This window comes from Ornithodoros turicata, chromosome 3 (genome assembly GCF_037126465.1).
Source record: "Ornithodoros turicata isolate Travis chromosome 3, ASM3712646v1, whole genome shotgun sequence".
Taxonomy (NCBI): domain Eukaryota; kingdom Metazoa; phylum Arthropoda; class Arachnida; order Ixodida; family Argasidae; genus Ornithodoros; species Ornithodoros turicata.
Window position 1 is genome coordinate 105,912,620 of NC_088203.1, and position 26,462 is coordinate 105,939,081.

General features: G+C 42.8%; 1 protein-coding gene across 1 annotated transcript in view; it reads left to right on the top strand.

Moving 5' to 3' along the window:
* Positions 1–26,461, top strand: part of LOC135389106 (prolow-density lipoprotein receptor-related protein 1-like) — a 99,745-nt gene extending 73,284 nt beyond the window's left edge. Inside the window, exons 63-84 of the mRNA XM_064619085.1 lie at positions 610–852; positions 2,447–2,563; positions 3,501–3,617; positions 3,693–3,812; positions 4,482–4,595; positions 4,654–4,767; positions 4,837–4,965; positions 6,104–6,390; positions 6,450–6,628; positions 8,857–9,080; positions 11,847–12,023; positions 12,580–12,744; positions 12,812–12,878; positions 13,768–13,875; positions 16,052–16,174; positions 17,487–17,644; positions 18,522–18,792; positions 19,617–19,733; positions 19,818–19,912; positions 22,213–22,303; positions 22,382–22,523; positions 23,101–26,461. Of these exons, the coding sequence (XP_064475155.1) occupies positions 610–852; positions 2,447–2,563; positions 3,501–3,617; positions 3,693–3,812; positions 4,482–4,595; positions 4,654–4,767; positions 4,837–4,965; positions 6,104–6,390; positions 6,450–6,628; positions 8,857–9,080; positions 11,847–12,023; positions 12,580–12,744; positions 12,812–12,878; positions 13,768–13,875; positions 16,052–16,174; positions 17,487–17,644; positions 18,522–18,792; positions 19,617–19,733; positions 19,818–19,912; positions 22,213–22,303; positions 22,382–22,523; positions 23,101–23,253 (3,311 nt within the window). The 3' untranslated portion in view covers positions 23,254–26,461. The remainder of the gene's footprint in view (positions 1–609; positions 853–2,446; positions 2,564–3,500; positions 3,618–3,692; positions 3,813–4,481; positions 4,596–4,653; positions 4,768–4,836; positions 4,966–6,103; positions 6,391–6,449; positions 6,629–8,856; positions 9,081–11,846; positions 12,024–12,579; positions 12,745–12,811; positions 12,879–13,767; positions 13,876–16,051; positions 16,175–17,486; positions 17,645–18,521; positions 18,793–19,616; positions 19,734–19,817; positions 19,913–22,212; positions 22,304–22,381; positions 22,524–23,100) is intronic.
* Position 26,462: the final 1 nt, after the last annotated feature.

Sequence of the window (26,462 nt, forward strand, 5' to 3'; positions counted from 1 at the left end):
GTTTGTCACCGGCTGTCAGGACTGAACGCCTTCTCTTGGAACGGCAAGATGTTTCCATCTCGGAGACCTGGTCCAAACTCACAACCGTTCGGCTGTAAACGCCTGAATTATTCTTTCAGGAAATGGTGAATCATGTTTGTGGAACGTAGTGACGTTGGGACATTGTATGTTTGACCTTGGCAGCATGTACTGAGGAACTTTCATTATCCTCCGGTCCATTGGCCTGTCCTCTGTACGTTCGTAACGCCCGTTCGTATATCGAGGTCAGAATGGCTTGGCTACTTTGGGTCCGTTCCCTAATAATCCGTTCATAGTTCGGATATCGAGGGTTCGTAAAACGAGGTCAAAATACACGGAAAAAGTTTGGTTCCCTGTGGAGCCGTTCGTAAGTTGAGGGAATTCGTATATCGAGGGTTCATAAAACGAGGTCCGACTGTATTCATATTTGATTCATATTAGAAAATTTCAATATTCTCGCACCTTTATTTTTAATCCATACAAGAGTGCGGGGTTCTCACCGAAACCTTCCAGCGCAATCAAATTCAGTAAAACGTGGAATAAACAGAAGCCTACTCTACACACACTGCCATTTCTCTTGACACATTCCAGGCGAAAGGCAGTGTCCCCCCAATACATTCCGCTGCGACTCTGGCCGCTGCATCCCCCTCACGTGGAAGTGTGATGGAGAATATGACTGCGGCTCCCAAGAAGATGAGCCAGAATCGTGTCGCAATGCCTCCTGTCATCCATCCTACTATCGCTGCAAGAACGGCCACTGCATTCCCAGTCACTGGCGCTGTGACTTTGATGACGACTGCGGGGATGGTTCCGATGAAGACCCCAATGAGTGTGGTATGTCACCACCTTGCAAACCAACAAAGAAAGTGGGGGTTTCTTTATCTATGACACAATTTTCCAACAAAAGTTTAATGTTTTGTTCAATTTCATGAGAATGCTGTATAATAGGTCTGTTGGAAACAGGGACTGAAATTGGAACCGACCCGAAAATTGCTTGGCAATGAAATTTGTTGTGAATTCTATCCGTAACGTAACCGAACATTCGTACTGTTCATTAACTGAGGCCGTAATCCGTACCACAAAATATTCTTCTAGGAAACTTGTTTTAACGGCACATTTCTGCTCTCAAAAGCAAAGAACTCTTCCCCAGTTATTTTCAAAATAGAAGTACCTTCATAACGGCACGTACACCTTGTATTTTGTGGTCCGTTCGATATTTCAACATCGGATAATTCGAACATTTTCGTGGGTCCCGCGCGATCCCAATTAACGAGGTTTTACATTATCACCTCCGAGTCCATCGAGAATCTCTTTCCTTTTAAATTTGTCTCAGGTTTGGAAACAAAACATAGTCTGATGGGGCAAGACACGGCTAGTATGGCGGATATTCGGTGCATTCAAATTGCATATCCTTCAGAAGCTGCATCGTCCTGCTGCTTTGTGAGATGATGCATTGTCCTCCAAAAGAAGAACAGCTTCCTACGCTATTTTTCTTTCAAAACCTCCTTTAAAGGAGCACTGAGGTGACCCCCAAATTTTTTTAGTTTTTAACTGCAGCATGTTCCGCGACGAATAAAATGGGCTCCGACAAGTGCAGCGACAGCTCTGAGCTCCAGACGACAAGTGCTGCTGACCTACATGGCGTGCACGAGGCCTCTGTTCCGCCCACCTTTAAACATAGAAATCATAAGTAGAAAGGCTAGAAGAAAAGCTTCCGGGAGAGAGAGTGATGGGGGAGAGCAAAGGAGTTGTACCTTGGCAAGACCCTCTCCCAATGTCCAAGTCAGGGAGGCGCCATGTTCGATATTTTGGATTGGGCAGGGTTCCGCCACAGCCTTTCCACGTGTGAAGACCAGGCACGTTCGACGCAACGGTATCCAATCCAATGCAAGCCGCTTCCGCTTCCACTCTGCTCCGGGTGCCATGCCGTGTGCGAAGTGTGTTTGTTTTGTCTGCCATCACCTGTGCGCTTGGATTCTCTAGAGAACGAGTATTGCACGGTTTAAACCTTGTGCTGCAACATGAAACAACGGCGCAGGAAACTCGTAGGTTCCACTGCTTGTAATACGATAGGCCTACCGTATCGATCATGGCGGCTCACATGTTGAGGTGCTCCTCTTCGCTGGCTTGGTTATGAGAGTTCTATGCCTTTAAAGGAGCAATGAGGTGACATTTAACGTCTGTCATAATCCTGCCTCATCTGTCAAGCTGTCCACCAGGAGTCACGATGCAAAATACTTTCGCTCAGCAGTGCGTTATAGCTAGGCTTCCGACTTTCCGGATTTATCCGGTAAACTGCCTCCGATGTTTTTTGCGAAAAATCTGATTTATCCGATAAACTCCGATTTTCTCCAACTCCGACAGGTTCACCTACTCGTTGATCACAGTGCCTTTGAAGAGCAGCATGGAATATTTACATATCTTGCAGAACCTCGTTCGTGCTTGGATGGAGAATTCCAATGTGGAGATAAGCGTTGCATTCGGGGAAGCCTTCGCTGCAATGGGGAGTACAACTGCAAAGATCGCAGTGACGAGCTCAACTGCAGTGAGTAACATAAGTGGACTCATAACAGTCAATGGTGACAGAATCTTGAATTGTATTATTTTCTGCATCATGTTACGCTTACACACACTTTTGGAGACCCAAAGATACAATGTATGTATGTGTACATACATCTACGTATGTGCAGGATATGTATCCTGAATGATGCAATAGGGAAATTTTTCCGACGCCAGATAGACCCGAACTCCTTTAGAACAAACACTTATTTATTTATTTAAGAATACTGCAGGATGTAACTGGCCCAAGCAGAAGGGGTTATGATACTTCACAAGCAAAGCCTGAAGTTTTCGGGGAATATTTTTTCTAGATTGCGGGGCGGGGGGGGGGGGGGGGGTAAAAATTGGGCAAATAAACATATGCTCTATATTCATGCGAATTCGGGTGGAAAAACTTCCAGTATCCTAAATTCTGGGAGACATCGGGCTTTGTTACTCAAACTAACTGCGTAACTACAGTTGCTGCCAAACAAGTTAGTGTGCATTCCTGCAGACATCTCAGTGAGGGCAATTTACCTGATAAAAATTGGGTTTCACCCTAAAACTTCAGGCTCTATTCACAAATACAAAAGGATCTAAGAGAAAGCATGATGCAAACAAGTAGCCATAAGCACAACACACAAACGTAGTGCAACACACTTCTAACAGGCTCTACTAACCTCCTAGCTGTTTCAACAAAAAACGAATCTTCAAAGATACTAGTGCAGGAAAATATTGGTCTAAAAGTAAAAGAATGTACTACAAGGCGCGTAACACGCTGGTGTAGCCGTTCAAGATATAATCGGTTTTTTAATCGAGATTGTCCTTTAAAGGTCTGATAGAACAACAAAAACTTTATTTTGTGATTATGATTGGGGAGCTTTATTGCTGGGGGTTTGAATTGAATGTGATTATGTCCTTGTGGAAACATCTTTTGTTTGCAGACTTCACTTGCAAGGTGAATGAGTTTCGCTGCAAGCTTATTGGCTACTGTATCAACAAAACCTGGAGATGTGATGGGGATATCGATTGCACTGATGGCTCGGACGAAGAAGCTTGCAGTAAGCTTGTAACAGTTGGGCAGCAGCATTCTGGCTCTGAAAGATGAGATCACATTTCATCTGCTTGTCTCCTAGATATCACTTGCCGACCCGGAGAGTTCACCTGTAATAATGGCCGCTGCATCAAAGCTGCTTTCCGCTGTGATGGTGAAGAAGATTGCGAAGATAATTCTGATGAAGACCATAGGATTTGTGGTATGATTTTTAATCGACCTAGAGTTAGGGCTGTACAAATAGTGAGAGTTTGGCTCAACTTGAATAAGAGTAGAACAGCTATTTTTAAATACAGTCGCCGTCTGATTTTTCGGACTCGACGGGGATCGTGCAAAAGTCTATGCGTCCTCTTTAGTTTGTAAAGAGGTCGTAGCTACTCAAGAAACTGAAGAGGAAGCAGAAGAAGAGAAACCTGAATCCATTCCCTACTAAGCATGCCCTATTGTCAGCTTTTGAGACAGTCTGGAGAGCACTAAATGCTTCAGATGCGCATGAGAGACATTATGCCCAGAGAGCAAAGCGAGAGAACTTTGCAAAACACAGATGTGTTACGTAGGAAACTTTTGGAACAGTTTTTTTTATTTTAATGCGAGTGATTTTTCCAAACTGATCATTTGTGATCCAATAAATGTTACTGCATTTTTGTACCTTACATGAAGGTTTTTAAGATGCTCCTGGTATAATGGACCTCCTGATATAGCGAAAATTAAGACCTGCTCCCGACCAGTTTATTGTAAAGGGGTTCTACTATGTGAGGGATTGTTATGCACGGATTTGACTGCACTTGGAATATCTGCACAGCACTACTAGCAGCAAATTAATGTGCCGTTTTATTCTGCAATGCATTTACTGTCACTTATATGCATGTAGGTACCTGTGACCCAGGAAAGTTTAGGTGCAATGATGGAGCATGCATTCCGTCGTCTATGTTCTGCGACAACAAGAGGGACTGCAGGGATGGCTCTGATGAAGAGATGTCTGTCTGTAAGTAAGGAGAAACTGAGAACAAAGAGCAAACTGAGAAATGATTGTTGGAATACAGGCCACAGTTGCAGTACCAACCAGTTCAAGTGCAAGAGTGGCCACTGCATTTCTGTCAATCTCCTGTGCAACGGATTCGATAACTGTGGCGATGGATCGGATGAAGATGACTGTGGTGCGTAACATTTCTGCGTGTTTTATGTTACCTAACCTAATTGTACGAGTAAACGAGGTTTATTTGCAGACGTAGGCCCATGCCACTTCGGTGTGTGTTCCCAGACTTGCAACGTCAAAAAGAACACCAGCTATAGCTGCAGCTGTGCACTTGGCTTTATGAAGGATCGTGCACTCAACAGCTCTTGCGTTGCTGAAGGTAAGCCTCGTGTCTTAAGCTTCTAATATTTTTCAATATCTGTGGGCAAGGATGTGGTGGTGCAGTAGCGTGGAAAATTTCTTTGTAGAAATGTGTGGCAGTAATCAAATGGAGGGAAACGTTAGCTAGCCAGCTAAAAAAAACTAACTCACATGGTCGTACTGAGGGGGAGGCAAGGGGGGGCCGTGAACGCCCCTGGAGTTCCAAAGTCACTCGTGAAAATTGCGCCATCTTTATGCATATGGGTATTTATTCATATGTATATAGGCCACATCCAGGGTGGTCCACCAACCATGATAGAAATTCATAGTAAAAAAACATGGACATTGACACGCCACACGAGGGGCGGAAAGGGTCACAAGCCGTCGGGTGACATCTTGATAAGATAGCTCTGATTCCCGCACTCACCGCGCGTGTTTGTTCCGTGGGTAAGGCTTGTAACCCTTTCCCCCCTCGTGTGGCGTGTCAATGTAACCTCCTTTCTTCGCAGCTTTGCGCTCAAACTACGAGCCGTCAAAAAAGAGGCGGAGCCAAGGGCTCATTTCCACGGATTTTCGGCAAATTTATTTAGGCAATTGCCATTGCATTACGAGTGGGATTATGTGCTATACTGAGCAAAATGGCCACGGGGAACCCATTTCCTCAAAGAAAACATTAGGTTGCCTTGGGAAATTTCGGAGTTCAATTCAAGAAATTAACTTTCCATCAATTGAAATGAAATAAAAATGTTACCAATATGTGGCAAAAGTTATCGGCAGAAAAAAATCCCTTGACTGCATGTCTCTCCGGAGCGTTTTTTACTATGTACTACTTTTTACTATGTACTACTCTACGTTTTTTACTATGAATTTCTATCATGGTTGATGGACCACCCTGTATATTCAGCGACTGGGCACTTGAACATGGCTGCCCTGAGATGCGCCTTCCTCTACTCGGTGCGTTTTATATATGCGGGGGGGAGATAAAGTGACGGCATATATAGGCACTCAAGTTTGGGGTGCATTCTATGCCCGAGTAAATACGGTACTACGTATGAATTTCTGAACACCCACTGTGAACACCCTCTGTGCTCAGCTGTACACACGTTACCGTAACTAAGCTGCGATTTCATGGTTTGCATTCTGGAAACTGTCTTCAGGTGAACGTGCCTTTTTGCTCGTGGCTAGCGAAAACTTCCTGCGACATCTGGACCCCTACAAGACCACCTACCAGGAGGTGGAAGATGCCCTGGAGGGCCGTTTGGAACCAACCAATCGGATTCACGCAGTTGATCTGTTTCTAAACGGTACAGAAGTCGTCGTCTTCTGGGCCAGCCTCCACACGGGCACTATCTATCGCCGAACCCTCCCGCCGAGGTCGGCAGATGAGAAAAATGGCAGAAGGCTTCGTAGGAGTTCAAGTAGAAATGGTGTTGCTCAAGTTCTGGTACGAAACTTTGGCGTCCTTGATTAGATACTCTAACGATATGTCTTTCACAATGACAGGTTCAAAATTTGACCGAGCCTCGTGGGTTGGCAGTGGACTGGGTGAGCAGCCACGTGTACTGGGCTGATGCTGGAACACGAAGAATATCGGTGACAACACTAGATGGAAAGCTGCAGCGTACCCTAGTCTCGACTGGACTTGACCAGCCAAATGACATTGCAGTCGATCCACACTCTGGGTACTCTTCCTAAAGAAATAATCTTTCATGTTACACGTAGAGAATGTAATCACTTGGTAGTAGGGATGTGCCAACCAAATCCGCGAATCCGAATCCCAGTGCCCAAAACGGCGAATCGAGTCTTTCGAATCCACAAACCATGTTTGTTTGTTTCTTTTTCAAATTGGTGCCTCCGGAGTTTGCCGAAAGCCTCATTGGCTGACGGGTGTTTTCTTGTTTTGTTTGTTTACGTTGCTCTGGACTGAAAGAGTTCAGGCAGGAACTGTTACAAGTTTAAAATAACCTAGTTTTGCTTTCGATTGTTGCTTAGTTTTATGGAAATAATTTATACTCGAGAATTTATGCATTTCTTATAGTCGATGAACAGCATTTTAAATAAATTACGTTTAAGAAGAACTGTATGGGTATAGTTTCCCCTGAAACTGAAGGATTACTTAATTTATTCTTCATTAAGCAAAGGCATCATATTCTGCTTCAAAACAACTTTCACTAGAAGCGTTTTTTTCCTGACTTGTTAAACTCTTTTTAAAGAAAGGATTCGAAAGATTCGAGATTCGTGGATTCGTAGAACCTTCCTTGGATTCGGATTCGGATTCGGATTCGAAAATTTAGATTTCGGATTTCGAAAATTCGGATTCCAAAAATTTTGGATTCATCCCATCTCTGCTTGGTAGTAATAGTACGACTATACCGGGCTTCCAAGCGCAGACAGCTAGTTCTGCATCTCATGTAGTGGTCGCATCACTTTCGAGACCAAAACTCAACACAAGCTCTTCGTTTCTTGTCCGCGCCGAACTTGCATGATGCCGCCACGTAATTGGATGCCTCAGCTTGTTATAGCTCGCGTTTTTAATTTCGCAGTGTACACGGCCTGTCCCGGCAGTACTTTCGATCACTTTTGGTTTTGCGAAGGCACGGAAGCACACACGTGACCAAAGAACAGAGCATCCACAAACCACACACTTTCTTTTTGCCCTCTCTCGGTACTTGCTTTGTCACATGACACACCACTGTCTGCCCTTAATTGCTTTGACAAAGCACAAAGATTTTCTCAGCTGGCACGTTGCGTGACTTCATGTTATGCAGGTCAGGGATCAAAATTGTGGATTTTCGACTAGCCCTTTGTGATGAGGTTAGTGGCATTGACCTTCTTATCTTTTCCTTGGTGACACGAGGCGCAATACAATGGGGTGCCCCATCGGGGGCCATGGGGGCCATTTGCCTTGTTCGTGGCCAAAAATGATGTTGCTCTCCGTGATTTTCATGCCTCCTGTGCTCACCACATCGGACTGCACTGTTCACGCAAAACTTACTTCATTGCACACTCTTCAATGGGAAGTACGGCGATGACGTTTGTACTCGTTTGTACTCCAAAAAAACGCCGTGATACTCAAGAATAAGCCTTCGCTCCGTGTTTATGCGTTGGTCTTATGACAGCATAGCGTAGAATGAGCTGTGTGGGTTGGAGTCTAGGCCATTTTTTCTGGACATGGTATTAGCTTTAACTAGAGATGGGACAAATCCAAAATTTTCCGAATCCGAATCCGAATCCATGGAAGGTCCCATGAATCCACGAATTTCTCTAAAAAGCCAGGGAAAAAAACGCTTCTAGTGAAAAGTGTTTTGAAGCAGAATATGATGCCTCTGTTTAATGAAAAACAAATTAAATAATGCTTCAGTTTCAGGAGAAAATGTACCAATATAGTTCTTCTTAAACGTAATTTATTGAACATGTTATTCATCGACTACAAGAAATATACATAAATTCTTGAGTGTGAATTATTTCCGTAAAACTAAGCAACAATCATGAGCAAAACCAGATTACTTGTAAACTGGTAATATAACAGTTCCTGTCTGAACAGTTCCAGAGCAACATAAACAAACAAAAAAAACAAGAAAAAACACGTCGACCAATGAGGGTTCTGACGGACTCTGTAGGCGCCAATTTGAAAAAGAAACAAACAAACGTGGTTGGTGGATTCGGAAGATTCGCTTCGCTGTTTTGGGAACTGGGATTCGGGTTCCCGAATCTCGAATACCTACCTAGGATTCGAGGATTTGTGGATTCGCGGATTTCGGTTGGCACATCCCCTAGCTTTAACGAATGTGTCCTTTATGTGTGGTCATTTTCAGTTTTGTTATACACATTTCAACTTACTCAACTGTTGATGGTTTGTGCTATCACTTGCCATCGGTACTACATCGTTGCCTTTGGATATATTGCACAGGTACATGTTCTGGACTGAAACTGGTAGAAGCCCACGCATCGGCCGAGCCCGCTTGGATGGTTCCGACCAGAAATCTCTGGTGAACACTCGAATTGTCTGGCCAACGGGTGTTGCTGTGGACCACGCAGCTGGAAGAATATACTGGGCAGATCACAAGACTAAAACCGTAGAGACAACAGATTTGGATGGACACCACCGTCATGTTGTGCACGTGTTTTCACATGGTTGGTGAAAGCTTTTGTGAGAAATTAGTGACCTTCTTATTACGGTGTCGTCATTTGTGGAAAAAAAAATGCTTCTTTCACTAGGGGTTTACTTAGGGGAATTTATGGCAAGTGTGTCGACCATGTTATCTCAGTCGAGGAACATGCGTTAGAAACATGATAACTCGGAGCCAAGAGAAGCCGAGAAGACGCTGAGACTTTTGTGTGGAGTAGAGGTGTGCGAATATTAAATTTTTTAAAATCGAATACGAATATTTGCAAAATTGTCCTTCGAATATCAAATCAAATATCACGTCTTAAGATGAAGGCTACTAAGAGCAATAATTAAGCTCCCCAAACTAGCATGTTCACAGTTGCTTTCTCTTGATCCTTAGTGCTAACAAGGAATATGTATTCATGTATTGGCTTAGCATAAGGCATACGTGCCTATATGCGCATGTACAGTCAAATTAGTTTTACAGTGAAACAATGTGCTGTTCTCATGACACCCCTAAAAATGCTCCTGAAAATCGTAAAAACAACTCGCACTTTCATGGACAGTGAACACCTGTATTAGCATTGTGAGTGCTGGTGAAACAGACAGAGTGGAGGTAAAGGGCAGTGACATGTTCAGAATGTGGGATGGTTTACTGATGAGCACATGTCAGCTCACAGGTTATCAAGAAGGGAAACGAAGATAGCAAGTGCTCTCTTCCTGCATTGACAATGCCTTCCACATTTGTCGTGTAGGCAAGAAACTGCGCGGTTTCACTGTATTGTCACGTGCGTGACCATCGTTCCTGACTGTAATGCATAGTTTGGAGTAGCCTCATCCATTCGCACAGTAAAACAGTGATCCTCGACGATGTTGTATGGCTGTGCTCATTACGTGTGAGTGTTCTCCAACGTTCATGTTCAGTGCTTCTTTAATTTCACGGCAAAAATTGCACGCACACTTCAAGGCTAGAGGTTCGAGTATTCGGAATTTCGAACGCGAATCGAATATTTGCGATATTCGATTCGTATTCGAAAATTTTATATTCGAAGTTTTTGAATGTCATAGCAGCTTACTACAAAGCTGTTGCGGGCTGAGCGCTGGAATATGTACGGTGCGGTAGCAGCGACGAACATGAATAGTAGAACAGCTCCAAAGCAACGCGCGGAGCTTTCGAGGCATGTCCACCTGCGAATGCATCGCTGCACATTCGGTAACCGAAACCGAAACTAGTACACAGTTGCGTGCAGCCGCCATTAAAGTCCGCCCGAAGCCAAACGCGAAACTGCGGTACGCTTCATGCGTCGTCAGCACTGTCGTGGCTAAGGATTGCCAACAAACTCTGAACATTTGTGCGAGGCAAAGAGTTTGGTGAAATTCGGGTTAAATATCGAAATGTTATTGGCGTTGAGCTGAACACCGCTGTTCACTGTGTCACTGCATGCACAGTCAAAACCTGCGTCTCAAACACGTTTTTTTTTCTTCCTTTTTTTTTTCTTTTTTTGCTTGTGGTAATCAGTGGTATATAATAGAATCAGGGTCGCGTGCGATGACAACGATAATTCGGGAGTAGGGAGTAGATTGTGACGATATTTTGACGTATGGGTTCTCGAACTCCGGTGCTGTGCGACCACATGTTAAAAGTGCCAACTAGGACGACAATAACAATGCAGAGTCACTTAAAACTTAAAACTTAAAACTGTTGTTACAGATGATAGCAAGACGCATTGGCCTCAAGCCCAGCCCACATGGAGCGATTTTGCTCGTGAATTCCGAGAAGTGCGCGCAGATATTTGCAGTGAAGTGAAAGAAGTGCTGAACAATAACGTTGCGGAAACAATCACGCGTGATAAGCAGCCACACAACATTGTCGAGGATTGTGGTTTTACTGCGCTAATCAATGAGGCAGTTCCAAACCATGCATTACCGTCAGGGACGATGGGCTCACGCGTGACGTCATACGTGAGAGCACAGTGAAACCGTGCAGTTTCTCGCCTACCTGACAAATGCGTAAGGCATAGTCAGAGCAAGAAGAGAGCACTTGCTACGTTTGTTTTCCTTCTAGGATGTGCTCATCAGTAAACCATCCCACATTCTGAACATGTCATTGCCCTTTACTTCCATTTTGTCTGTTTTCACCAGCACTTACAATGTCAACACAGGTGTTCACTGTCCATTAAAGATTTTTGAAGTGCTGTCTTTACAGTTTTCAGCTTGCCTCATGAGAACGGCACATTATTTCATTGTGAAAATATTTGGACTATACATGTGCTATACATTATACCTTATGCTAAGCCCATACATTAGGAATACATATTTCTTAGCACTTTTGAAGTGTGTGTCCCGGGGTACTTTTCTAAGGATCAGCAGAACACAACTGTGACCATGCTAGTTTTCGGGGATTAATTGTTACTCTTAGACTGTGATGGGATATTCGATATTTAATTCGATATTCGAAGAACAATTTTTCAGATATTCGTATTCGATTTGTATTCAAATATTTCAATATTCGCACACCTCAACTCAAAAATTTGTTCGCAGTCGCGAGCGAAATTGCTCCATGCGGGTCTGGCTTAACGCCGTATGGGCCTTGGTACCATCTGTAACAATAGCGCAGTTTCAAATGACTTTGCGGCAATATTATCATCCTAGTTGGCACTTTTAACATACGACCTGCAGATTTAACAAGATTGGCATCATCCAATCCTTCATCATGAAAATTTCTGTCCTCTTGCTATGTGGCTCTAGCATTCAGGTGTATTATACGGGTTTTATACGATTTTCTGTTGCAGCCGAAAGCCCATACCGAATTGATGTGTTTGAAGATAACCTCTACATGAGCACCTTCCCCACCAATGCTATTATCAGGCTGAACAAGTTTGGCCGGGGCAACATAGTTTATCTGAGCCGTGGAATGCAGAAGGCCACTGATGTTCTCATTGTGCAGGAGAGCAAGCAGAACAAGAACTGTAAGTGTAAATGGAGCCTCACGTTTTAGGGTCGAATCCAGTAGAACCTGTTTTTACCTGGTAAAACCTGAAAACACCCGTGTTAAGAGAGGGAGAATGCCACTGGGAGCAAGTTGGCTGCGTGCATGGTTTCGGTTCGTTCTTTTCTATCTGCGTGCGTGTTCGTTAAACCTTTGGTCAGCGAGCTGTTCGGACCTATGTCACTTTCTGGTCCTTTTCTGGGTAATTAAACGCACAGCAGGAATGTTGTATGGCTCAACTGCACCTCTTTTTGCTAGACAATTGTTCCCATTTAAAATTTGCATCTGAAAGCATGCTCCAGAGGGTGCTAAGGTGGTGTGTATTCACTCAGTCAGTATTCAACACAAACAGCTTCAGTGTTTGAGTTAACAAACAGTTTTATTCGTGGAGACGTGAAGCCATTGTAATCACGATTTCTAAAATCTGTTTGCCATCCAGGTTAGTATGCCAGGTCTTACTGCTTTGACTACTCACTATTTGTAACCATTCTGTGTTTTGACTATTGAATGCCACTGACTATATACAACCTCTTCAGTGAACAACAAATGTGCCAAGTCTCCATGCGGTTCCGGGGCACTTTGTATTCCCCATAATTTGACAGAGTCATCGTGCCTGTGTCCCGACGGCATGGTGGAGACACAAACCATAGACAAGAAAACAGCTTGCACTGTCTTAGCTCCTAACCCAAAACCAGCACCCTGTAAGTATAGAAATGCTATTGTGATACTCACACAGTTCGGTAGTTGAACTGCAATATTTTATTCCAGCCTGCGAACTACATTGTCTCAGTGGAGGTTCATGTACTTTAGGAAGCGATGGTCTGCCGTACTGTCAGTAAGTGCTTCTCTTTAGCGGATCATTGACAAGGTTGTTTTAATATGTTGGGTACAAGCCCTGTAACAGAAAAGAAATTTCCTAGCATAAATAGAACAAGTGGCTATGCAATTGCACGTTTAAGATAAGGAGAAACAATACATGTATCTTCTCGAATGTTCAAACACTCATCCTGTGCTGGCAAAGGACGTGGTTGCGGATGCAATGGAAGTGGCAAATATCGGCATAACGTTAACTTAAATAGCGTCATCCTCAGTTGAGGACTGCATACTAATTTTTGTTTTACATATCCCAAAATCTGTTAATGAATAGATTAATCCCATTAACTTAAACCAAAAGGGGACCAAAGATTTGTTCGAAAAAAGTGGATTTCGAACTTAGAAGGGCCACTCTGAGTGAAGGGCATAGCATAGTGCATACTAGCCGCATCGGAGATGTGTCATCACTCGCTAGGCTGCACGATCGCAGCTAAGCTATCTTCTTCAAATGAATGCACATTCATACATTCAGATTACTGAGCATTTTCTCTGATTCAACTATACTTTGACTTTAGCGGGACTCGAACACCATTTGGAATTATCCGGAACTCCGGAATTAAGAGTGTTCGAAATAATGGGTTTGCACTGTATTGGACATGAAAATACATTTGGCATATGCAGGGGTGCCAATGATGATGTCCGAAAAATCGAAGGGTTAATTCTACAGTCTGCAAAATTGGTCAGCAACTGCATATTCATGCTACAGTTAAGCCTCAATGCACCAGGCTTCAATTTCCCAGAATTTTCTTCCATTCAACGCAATGTATTTTTTATTTAACAAAGATGAGTTGTGCTGAACATTTATGTTTCAACAGTTTTTGATGCGCAACATAATTTGAATTTGTGCACAGGTGTCGCCTGGGATACGGCGGAAAGCGCTGCGAGCACTATCTCTGTTCTCAATATTGCAGAAATAAAGGCATATGTACACCCATTACTAGTCAGCACATGCATTGCACGTAAGTACAGGACACGTTCACTTCTTACAGTGAATGTTTGTAAGTGTTAGGAGCAACTGCTTTCTAATTGTGTCTTTAGTATTTAAATTGTTTACGATGATTGAGGTGTGATCATGTTTTCTTTGTTTTGTAGTTTCTGGTAAAAGTGTATACATACTTGTGTGGCTCAGGAAATCTGGCGAATCGTCAAGCAGAGAGATACTTGGAAACAGAAATAGTGCATATACTTTTTTTACGGTGCTCTGCAATGTCATGAATACACATTTTGTCTGAATCAATCGCTATAATGCATGTTAAAAGTTAAAAAGTTAAATTAAATTAATTAAAATAATTAGTTAAAGTTAAAGTTAGTTAAAGTTAAAATAACTGCTATAAAGAGTACTAAGTGTGCTCTTTGTCTTGTTGGCTTCAGTGTTGGCCTTGCAGAGTGCAGTACCAACACCACCATCTCTCCTTCTTTCAATTAAGAGTCAGAATTCGTCTGCTACTGCGATTCACCGTTCTGTGAATTCAAGAACCCGCAAATGATTGCAGCTCACCTGGAACTCGCAGACCTAAATATTTAGACAAAAAGTGCAAGACGCTTTCCAGAAAATCAGTTTGGAGAAAGATTGGGACCGTTTTGCGCTTTATTTCTAAGTTTTTAGTCCATTTAGTCCATTTTTAGTCCATTTAGTATGCGGGGACGTTCAGTCACAACTGGCAGACGACGCTGGTTCTTCTCCGTGGCCACGACCACTGAAAGCATGCTTGTAATTGGCTACGACCGTTGAAAACACAATCCTGATTGGCTGACTCACATGGACGAGTGTGCAGACTTTCTGTATTTAGCTGGTGTTGGCAGTGCTGGCAGTTTTGCAGTAATTTTACGATGTCAGAGTTTGCTCACAGAAAGTCTCTCTCCTTTTTTTTTTTTCTTTTTTTCGCCTTAATATCAATATTTCTAATGCCACTTGTTTTAATTAATGTCGAACTATGTGTGTGTGTGTTTTTCTTTCTTTCTAATTACCGTTTGAATTATGGGCTGATCCGTTTTTAATTGATGTTACCCCCATGTGCCAACCAGACAGATGAACACTGGACACTGAAAATGTCAACTGGATAGCTGCTCCAAGAAGTGCGTTGGTGCACTGCTTCGCACAGGAACTATATAAACTGAAACCTATTAATTACTCGAAAAAAATCACTAGGTGTTAACGAGTTTTTTTTCCCTCTCTCTCTCTCTCTCTTTGAACATTTTTCGCTGAACGTCCCGATACGTAAAACAGTGGTTCGGAGAGCGTGCGAAGAAGAAAATTTAAAAGTTAGGATGTTTATTTAATTCGTGAACGTACGCAAATGAGCCGCTCACTACTCATTCATGGCCGGTGCCCCGAGGATCTTTACCAAAAACAAAGTTATTCGATGGCGCCACCTGTTTACGAATTTTCCAGCCCGGGACCTTCGTGAAACACCCGGTATAACAGATTGTGTTCAGCCCTGAAATGTTTTGATGATGTGCCTGTAAGTAAATATTTTGGAACATGAATGAAACCTATGTGGACATACAAAGTCAGAATTCGTCTGCTAGTGTGAATTCAGAAACTTGCAAATGACTGCAGCTAACTTGGAACCTATAGACCCAAATGTGTAGACAAAAAGTGCAACACACTTTCTAGAAAATCAGTTTAAGAAAGATATGGGACCGTTTTGCGCTTTATTTTAAAGTTTTCCCATTTATTCGCGGAGACGTTCGGCGATTGTTCGCAGACGACAGTGGTTCGTCCCCATAGCTACGACCGCTGAAAGCTCGTTTGTGATTGGCTACCACCGTTGAAAACACGATCCTGAGTGGCTGACTCTTAGTTGTTACGTCATGTCGACGAGTACGCAAGCTTTCTCTGTCTAGGTACTATTGGCCAGACCCTCTTTCAGATGATGCCCTTTAGTTCGAATTGCACTTTATTCGAACGAATCTTCGGTCCCCTCCAGGTTCGAGTTAACGGAATTGCACTATCATATGTATGAGCAGCGACCGAAGTGTGCTACAGCACAACAAATTACTGCTTTATTACTTCTAGTACCTTTTGACTAGACCTCCGGCATTCTTCATAAGGTTAATGAAATAAGGTTAATTAATCGTAAGCTGGCTCGGTTGTTTTGCGGAGCATCTGCATGATGTATTAATATTTTCCAGATGCCAACCTGAATGGACAGGGCCTCAGTGTGAGACTTCCATGGATGCCTGCATGCTATGTGTGCAAAATGGGCCATGTAACATTAGTTTTGCTGACATCAAGTGCAAAGACTGCCTTATCAGGTAGGTTCATTTTATTATGGTTTCACGAGGAAGCAGCTTTCAAGCGGATGCTTTGATCACAAAGAACTGAAAGTATTATTGGATACACGTGCTCGAGCTTCCAATGTCTGACACAGCTGTGGCAAACTTGACCCCAAGTGAGCAGGAAGCAGTGTGGTGGTATGGTGATAGCTTTACAACACATTGCAAAAGCAACAGAAGAGCTGAGTGAAGACGTCTTGTTACCATTTTTGTACGGTATTGAAGCTGCTCTAAAACAGCATGTGGCTGACTAAGAAGCAAGTTTGCAGCAAACATTCTCAAAAGTCTCAAAATTCGCTTCACTTCGTATATTGAATGCAAAAAAAGTACATTTAGCTACAGCGTGTTACCCTCGTTACAAGAGCTTACTTTGCATCGAGCCACTGCAGCGTACATTACTGATCAATGTCTGTGCTGCAAAGAACTACAGTGTAACTCCAGGCCAGCCATTTGCATTTGGGAGTCACCTCACTCGACCATCCTGTAGTTCAGTATGGGATAGCATTGATTAATTGATTAATTGTGCACTGTTTCCATCAAGAGAGGTACACCCAAGGAACTGGCCCACATGATGATAGAGAGATTCTTTTCAATGCCTGTGATCTCCCATAATGAAGACCCCCTTCACTTCTGGAGGACAGCTGGCAAAGTGATTTTTTGTCATTTTGCTAAGGTGGCCACGTTCGTTCTTTTTTCCGCTGCCGGCAACACTGTAGCTGCTAGAAGGGAAGGCCTCACATCAGAGCATGTTGAACTAGAGACTCCATGTGGAACATTTAGCCTTCAGTTACGATGACCTCTAAGCCCTCCCATCTTCCAGAGCAAGCTAGCTTTAGATGCCTTGAGTCTTTCTTGTCCTTTTTATTTTACACTTTGTTCCATAACTGCGAGCTTTTACTGTCTAACTGTCTACTAACCAACTGTCAAAAATAAATATTTGCAGAAATAATAAACAAAAGTAAAGATAGATATTCGGTTCAACTGCAGATACTCAGATTCACACACCCTCACAGTTTTGTCGAAATCAAGTTTCAAGTTTGTCGATACAATACAGTTAATCCTCGCTATAACGAAACGCTATACAACGAAATTCGTGGTGCAGCGACATAGTTTGTATTCCCTGTTGCAACTGGCTGCCATATTTTGTCAGGCTCGATACAACACAATATTTGGTACAACGAATGAAATCATGTTTCCTGCGAGTTTCGTTATATCGAGGTTCAACTGTACGGGGTATCCGAGAACTTGGGGTATAACTGTTTAGTATGCCAACCATATTTTGATTGAACAGGTGCCATTTAGAAGAACCACCTAGTGAAGGGGGCTCCTGCATCCATGGGGAGTGGCAAATTCTTGCCCATGGCAAACAGTGTATCTGTTCACCCGGTTATGTGGGTGAACGCTGCGATGTCCAGACCAAGGAGTGCCAAGCCTATTGCCTCAATGGAGGTAACCTCTTTCATATTCTCTAAGACTAGTTGAAAAATGCTCACTCGGTAACTGATCATTGGAAATCTAATCCAACCAATTACCTAGTACACTTGCTTGTGCCTGGCTCTTCCACTTTATGCTTACGAGGCCCTCATAGAGAGAGTTCTTGAGTTTCAGGCACTAAAATTGGATGTGTAGCCCCGTAGTGAAGCAGTGGCATCACATACCTGGCGACACGCGATACATAGCAATATCATACCACACACACACACAAAAAAATATATATATATATATATATATATAATGTTGCGGCAGTGTTATTGGCAATAATGTTGCGGACTGCACCCGCTGCACCCCCGGTGACACCACTTGTGTTAAGTTCTGTATGGGATTCTTTGTGCAGTATAGAAGCAAAAAAGCACTGAAGCAGAACTGCTTGTAATTAAAACTGCTACAGCCCGGAGGCACTGTGGGGTTTTAGCACTTTTAGTTATGGACTACAGAACCGCCCAATTTTAGCCCTTTTTGAAAACTCTTTTGACATTTTGTTTGAGAAGCGAGGTAGCAGTGTTTTTGGATATTCTCACGTTTCGAAAGCCTCAACGCAAGCGATACGCGTATTCGATTTGTGTCCATAATTGCAGATATTTTCCACCCAGAAACAGTTGTGTATGCCCATCATCCTACTGTCATCCTAGCTGCATTATTTCAGTATGATTTACAACCCATATCTTCTTATTAACTATTATCTATTATTAACTAGCGTTATTTGGCTATAACCACACAGAAGAAAGCTGTTCCCAGATCCGACTTAATTTCGGTGCTTCTTTCTTCCCACATCCCGAAAGGGAATGCACCCTAAATATGAGAATAAAAATTTCCGTGGTTCTGACAGGCACTTGCCAAGGACTGAAGAAGAGACCGTGTGCGTGTCCGCCATCACGCAACGGTTGCGCAGATTCTGGTGGGCTTCCGAGGGCACCGTCATGTGGATGCATGCATGGCGCCCCCTGCACGACGACACGTGAGAAAGACAGAGTAGTGCTCAAGTGTTCATGCCCGGCAGGCTACACGGGAAGCCGTTGTGAGCAGGCAGTTGGTTGCCTTTCTTTCCACTGCTTGCATGGTGGCAGTTGCTACAATGACTCTGGACAGCCACTCTGCAGGTGAGCCAACAGGGTTATGGAAAGCTTAGCTTGTATTGAGGACTTGTTCGCCTTTATGAAACGGCTCTCACAAATTTTGCGAGTAAAAATTTTGTAGTATTTTTCGATCTGTAATTCGAAGTGAAATTGTGTGTTATGTATCAACTTAAAGTACAGTAAAAGGTAATGACGTCATGAAACTGTCGAGGAATTTATATTTTAAAAATTTGGGAGTGTTTGCAGAGGTTTGACTATTGTGCATGCGCATCTATCCTTCCCAGAAGCAGAAACAGCTCTTTTACAGCTTTAGAGACTGCCACATTCTGATCAGGGTGCTGAAAATATTGTCCATCTGCGTAGGTCATGTAGTAGTGTATATCTAAATAGTGCAGTGGGAAATACCTATGTAATAAGAACCCTACAAACAAGCCCAATTCTGAAGTGATTTGGTAAATAAACGCACAATACACCACGTGTTTCGAGTTGCAAACGTAATTCCTGACTTATTTCAAAGCCATTATTTTAACGTACAAAAGCTATATCAATATCTTTTTTTATTTTTATCATTTGATTCCACGAAGCTTTGTGGACTTCCATGAGTCCACCTAGAAATTTGAAAGGTCATCAAACCATGCAAACTTGTGGTTCGTGAAAAATTTGTGACGTCGCTAGTAGGAGTCCTTTAAGAATATTGATCGAGATTACGCCTACAGTATGAACGTAAATGAGAACATGTGTGCACGTATGGATTTAAACGTAATGCAAGCACTACCACTACATTCCTGGTACGCATGACCTGGAATGCAAAAGTGCTCTATCGGCAATACATGCAATCTCTTTTCAAGGTGTGCTGCTGGATGGGCTGGACGTCACTGCGAACAGAGCCTCAGTTGTAATGCCTTTTGCTTTAACAAGGGAACATGCATTCCATCCCTCGAGGGTGTCTTGCAGCCAAGTTGCCTGTGAGCCGTCATTGCATATTCATTTTTGCATTATTTTCTATGACACGCATCATAAACCTGCTTTATTTCTTCATTTCTTGCAAGGTGCCCCGAGGGATTTACCGGCACACGTTGCCAGACTGATGTGGCGACAATATTCCAAAGTGAAGGACAGCACTCTTCCGACTCACTTTCCAATTGTACGTACGGTATAAAGTATGAAGTTATTGATGCAGACGTACCTCGTTAATATGGACCCTGTTAATATGAACCACTCGAAATATAGACTACGTTTGTGGGGACCAATCTTTTTCACTGTGAACCGCTTGCATCATGTTGGGTTTCTACCGCCTGATACAGTCGTCATCCGATTTTTCTGACTGGGCGGGGATCGCGCAAAAGTCCGAATAATCGAGCAGTCCGGAAAAACGAATTTCGCTTCAAAAGACAACTTTATTAAGTACTAGTAGGCGGGAAAAAGTTGTCAAATATACATGTCAATGCTTTCTTAACGGGCAGTTCCATCTCTTGCCTGATAACATCGGCTTCTACTTCCAACTACATCTACATTCTACAGCTGCTACTTCCCGAAGCGATATTGTATACGAGCGAAAGCGCCGCAGTCGCCTTCATTCGTTCAGAGTTTGACGGATGCGCTGGGAGACGGCAAGTCGCCGATATCTCGAACGCGTGGAGGGAACGTATCTGGACAGCTTCTGGCAACATTGTGCGTCACCATTCCGCAAGTCTGCTTCACCTAACGCATGCGTGCTTTAGGTGAAGCTCGCTTTACGTCGCGAGTGGACAGCACGCGCTCCGCTTTGCGAAGCGCCACGACAGGACTCCTTCACTCAGAGTATTGGGAAATGAACAGTCATACCCTATTTTCTTGCCTCAATTTTGATATTTGGTTTCCTTGACCTTCGCATTGCGTCACGTGCACGTGGTGAGCTGGCGACCTCTTGGGACACTCGTGGGCTAGGCAAATCGAAATATCGAGCGACGGAGCTGTACAGCATCAGAAATTTTTGACGTTGTGATACATCAACTGTATGGGGCCCGTTGCGGTTCCACAAACGCGTCCGAATAGTCGAGCGGGTCCAAAAAATCGGGGGCCCGAAAAATCGGTCGGCGAGTGTACGTTCGATTACGACGATGTCCCACCCCCTCGAAAACCTTCCCCTTGCAAGAGCCCAAGAGTGCATAGAGATGCCAGAGCAACACACCCTGAAACGAATGCTGAACAGCTCCTGGGTACTAACATGGAAGCCGTGGTGGAGGAAGCGCGTGGCAAGTAAGCCACTGTTACAGCAAAGGGAAATCCAGAGTCAGACGAGTGTTCAAACTGTTGACGATTTGATTAGTGCCAAGACAAGCATCACAGCTGCCACGATTCGCGAGGCTCTGCAAACCGCCCAAAATTTTTTATGGTGAGGGTGGCCAGTACCACACACTCCCAGTTGCCAAGATTTTGTCTACTTTGGGTTGCACATTGTTATGCATGAAAATGAACCCTGATTACTGCTTATCTTTCTCAATAAATTTCTTTTCTGTTCTCCAGTATTCGATAATATGGATGACTCGCTTTATGGACAGTTTTTGCTGGGGATGTAAGTGTCCATATATTGACGAGGCACGACTGCATATTTAATCGATCAGTTTAGTTTCAATCAATCAAGTGACCATTTAATTGCGGTGTTTTCTATTGTTCCTTCTCTTGTGCTAATGCTTCGCTTGTGGCCATTATTTCCATTCTGGCCTTTTACATGCTGACAAACAGTTGCTGACAATTAATGGCCGTGTTGAACTGAGAGCAAATATATCCAGAAATTTATCATTTATTAATTTATATTGTGACACAACATCAGAATTGATGCAATTGAATTTGTCAATTGATGCAACATTACAAGTATGGCACCGTTAGCAAGCACTATACTTTTCCACTGCATTTTAAATTGTATAATCTGTACCACATAAGGAAACTCTCAATTTCTCTGAATCAAAGTCAGTAGCGAGGCTACAAATTGTGTGCTCTAGGTTACTCAATGTAGTCACCAGAGACTCACTCATTACAGCTATATGGCTCCAACTGTCCTGCAGGTATCCAATGCCTCGTATTTTTTTAGCATTTGTTCAAAATCTAGAATAAGAAACTTTAATTCCGTAGTGTAGAGTACAGGATGCCTGTAATGAGCATGCACACAGAATCCTCCCTCAGATAACCTCATCAGACAATAAGCGAGTTTTATGTTGCCCTGTGACAACGTTACTTGTTCCAGTCATGTCACACAGTGTCAACAAGCCAAAGCCAGATGTGTTCGACACGAATTTTCATCTTGTAACAGTAACTGCACCAGCAGGTCTTGCCTTCCTGGATTTGCCGCTTCGCCTCTCTGTAAATTGAATTGCGCATTATCTCACCCACTCGATGAAATAAGCAGGGTGCTGAGCCAACCCCAAATGTAATTGCCTCTAACCACTTTCTCCTTCCTTGTTTCAGTGCTGGGTGCCATACTGATTCCAATAGTAGTAGTGATATTTCTTGCAATCTTCATTACAATGACTGTGCTCATCTATCGTAAAAGAAAGAGGTAAGACCCGCGCACCAATAATAAGCGTTCTTTCTATTCGAGTTGGTGTAATGATTGAAGTCTTGCTGTACTGCGCAGAACAAGACCGTTCCATCATGTACGCATGCAAGACAGTGGCGGTAATGTTGAAATTAGTAATCCAATTTACTTGAGAGGAGAGTGCGAAGATGACGCAACTGAAGCACTCAACTCATCTTTTGCGCTGGACCCTGACAAAATCGTAAGTTACTATTCCCTGCTTGTAGTATATTTTCTCCTTTCGCTGACAGCAGAGTTTGTGATGTTTTACAAAAGAAAGATCTGAGACAGACTGAATTTATACGTGGGAGAACTGATGTTCCGAGGCTGGAACAACATAGAAAGGACAAATACAAACAAAGCCTAAAAATTGCCTAATCCTACAGCTGGCTAACCTTTTCAGTGACTTTCACCTTTTATCGTTAATTTCTTAGGCAATTTGAGGCTTTGTTTGTATTTGTCCCTTCTATGTCGTTCCAGCCTCAGAGCATCAGTTCTCCCATGTTCAGCATTTGTCGCTTGCGTCGTGTGAATGTGTGTATGAGTGAGGAAAAATATAAGAGTGAAAGGAGGATGAGTGAGAGAGTGTGTTTGGTTTGTCCCTTCAGATGAGGCACCCTTGGAAGTCGCTGGGGGAGGTGTGTTAGCTTAGCTCAGTTGGTAGAGCCCTGGACCGGTAATCCAGAATATGTGGTGTCGAGTCCTATACAGCTGGTTAACCTTTTCAGTGACTTTCACCTTTCATCGTGAATTTGAAATTTTGCACTACCATTTTGCAGGCTACAAACTTCAGCAACCCAGTGTATGACTCTCTCTATGCCGACGGTGGGGAAGAAAAGAAAGGTCTTCTGCACGGCGACAGTCACCTCCATGTCGACTACTTCGACGGCCACTCAAGCGGGGGTCCACGCGGGGACCATCCGCTCGCATGAACCTTCCATCCGTCGGGGGAGGCCCCTTATTGAGGCCTCCCTTTTGCTGTATTCATATACTGGCATTTCATCCCACAGACTTTGGAACAAAAAGCAGACGAAATGAATATCGCTATAGGTCGACGTAATGTATACTATATTATACGGGGTTCCGAGTTTTCGAATTTTGCGAGGGGGACTTGTCATCCCTATTGCGATAGTGAACTAATTGCACGCATCATTATTTAATGTTACTTTTATATGTGTTGTAACGTGCACTTTTTTCTGGTGCCTCACAAAATGTCACCCGCGAACATCTTAAAGTCGATGTTGCATGCAAACAGATACAGTAAATGCGAACAGATCAAACTTATCAATTTTATTGGGTTATACTTTGAAAAGTTGGAACCCCATCCATATGTATGTGTAAATATTTTATGATCTGTCCCATTAAATATATGTTTCTGTTCTATTTTGTTAGGAACGATGGAGGCGTCCCGAATGTTTGAGAATAGATTTTTTTTAGAGTCAGAAACGTCGGACAACGATAATTGTACCGAGTGTTTTACAGGTGAGATTGCGAGCCACTTAAGAAGAGCTCAGGAAATGCATGTTTGTAGTGTATAGATATCTAGCATAACCCTATCAGTTCAATCCTACCATTCAGTTGAATGAATGGCTTTTGACCTCTTCAGTGCAGCTGCGAAACAAGAAAAGGGTATATTTGTACAGCAAGGACGATGACACAGCCAATGGGGCTTATTTTTAGTTTTATTTCTCCTGGGGGAGGGGTGGGTTTGGTAGCACCCCAAGGAACTTCACAAAGGTTTTGGCTGCCACGAAGAATATTCCAAAATCCCACGAGGAAGCTACCATATATGTATCTCACCTCGCATACTATGTCTGGCTACAGGTTACTGCAACTTACTATTGTGTTGCTGTTATCATTTATTGGTAGTGTGGAATTTCAGCCACCCAAACTGAACCTGTTAGCATTGATTACCATGAGATAGCAAGTGTGAGCTGCCTCTGTTGGTTCTGTGGCAGCAGACTACTACGATAATGGGTTCTTGATGTTTCATCTATGGCACTTGTCTTCCATCGATCAGTGTCACCCTCTGTGTTCCCGCTATTCATAAATGGGTGCAGTTCATATTAGCTGGGATGACGGATGTTTCCAGGCACATAAGCATTTTATTTCTAATAATTTTTGTAAGTGTGTCTAAAATTACCTTTCTTGATCACAATGCTGTGTGCTAGCTCAGACAGTAGTTATGTTCTGCAAAAGCTGGAAGACATTTCCAAAAAGTTGTTGCGGAAGTATTCGTCATGGCTACGGTCCACAGTCGTAAGACATTGGAACACTTCAAGTCCACACAGAATTCCCATGCAGCTTGAGCAGCTCGAAAGGCAGCTGTTTTGTCATGTTCTCTCTGTCTTCCTCATGTGTGACTACTTAAGCATGAAAGAAGGAATGTGGTTGTTACTGCGAGAATTGCATAAATGACAAAGACTTTAGCAGTAAATGACTTTTTTTTTTTTTTCTCTTTTTTTGACACACTAGTCAACTATGTTTTGTATGTTGTAGGAATGTTGAGTGCTTTTGCCGGTAATGCAGGATATTACGATGCTGCATATTTGTACTATATGTTAAAACTCTTGCCAGCATTGTGTTGCACAACTTCCATGTTGCAGATCATGGAAGATGGGCCACGTTGTGCTGTGTTCTTGCTTTTTGACAGTGGTGAAATATTTTATTGAGCTTTTACACATTTTATGTTTCAGGTACCAGTTTAGGTAGCTTTTCTTTTCTCTCTCTTGTTACTTTGTGTATTCTTCATCTGTTCCACATTAGCAGTTCAATGCTCCTTGCAAGAGCACTTTTTAAGAGGCTTGTGCACTTCCATATGACTGTACAATAAATGTGATGGCATATGTCATGGATAATAAGAGATTATGTTTTACATTGGAGTAGTCCCAACATAGTTTGTAAAATGCTGAGGCTTTGGAATAAGTCCTGTAATCCTAAGGGTAAACGATAAGTAAGTAAGGCGGGTTATAAGTTTACAAATCAGCATATCACTATAGGTATTACAATGCATGCCACACATTTATGCTGAAGTCTGTATGAGTGTTTAAACAATCTTAACAAAGCAGGGTATTTTTACTTTTGCACTTTTTTTTACTTTACTTTACTTTTTTTACTTTTTGAGGACCAATAATTCTGCTATATGTTTGCCACAAATCTTGTTTGCTATGTTTCGAGTTTTCTTTGCCGGTTGCGTCTCTCCATTTTTTTGTCCCCTTAATTTAGCAAGGTCTCATCATCCACTGTTCTACAAATTCTCAGTCCACATACTCTGCACCCCTCACACCCTCATGTCAGATGTTGTGCTTAGTTTTTTAAGCCTCCGGTGCGAATTACATTAACTATCGTTTGCGGTCAACAATTCCCTGTCACTATCAGTGTCACAAGCCTTTACAAGACAATGCTCGTCCAAAAAGACTGTGCCAAAAAGCATATATACAGTGCCCACAGCTGTAAGCACCAGGTGTCAGATGATGTGCTTAGTTTTTTAAGCCTCCGGTGCGAATTACATTAACTATCGTTTGCGGTCAAGTTTTCCCTGTCACTATCAGTGTCACAAGCCTTTACAAGACAATGCTCGTCCAATGAGACTGTGCCAAAAACATGTGTACAGTGCCCACAGCTGTAAGCACCAGGTGATCTCAACAATACTGTCTGTATAAATACTGTAATTCCTCTATTTTTATGACTGACAACTCTTTCTTCCAAATAATTTGTCAACTCAGTCTCCGTAATGGTGCTTCCAACCTTCAAGGTTCCCTATCGTATTTACAGCATGTAACCAGGAAATGGAAATATCCAGGTTGTGTAAATTTTCAGTTTTAGATGCTGCATAGCACTTGTTACACACACACACACAGCTGAGTTGTCTGTGTAATACGTGAAAAGCACGGTACTTCTCAAACTTTCTGCCACTAGTCACAGCGGTAGTTACGGCAAGACGTGCTTTTGGTTTCTGTGTGTTGGGTAACTACGTACTAGTTTTGTTGTTGGTCTAGAAACAAATAATTGCTCACATTTACAGAAAAAATAGCAGGTTTTTTGCCGCATATTAGTCTTATTACTATATTTCAATTCACTGTTGTGTTGTGATATGATGATAGGTGTATAAAAAATAAACATTGTGATCGCTTGACTCGAT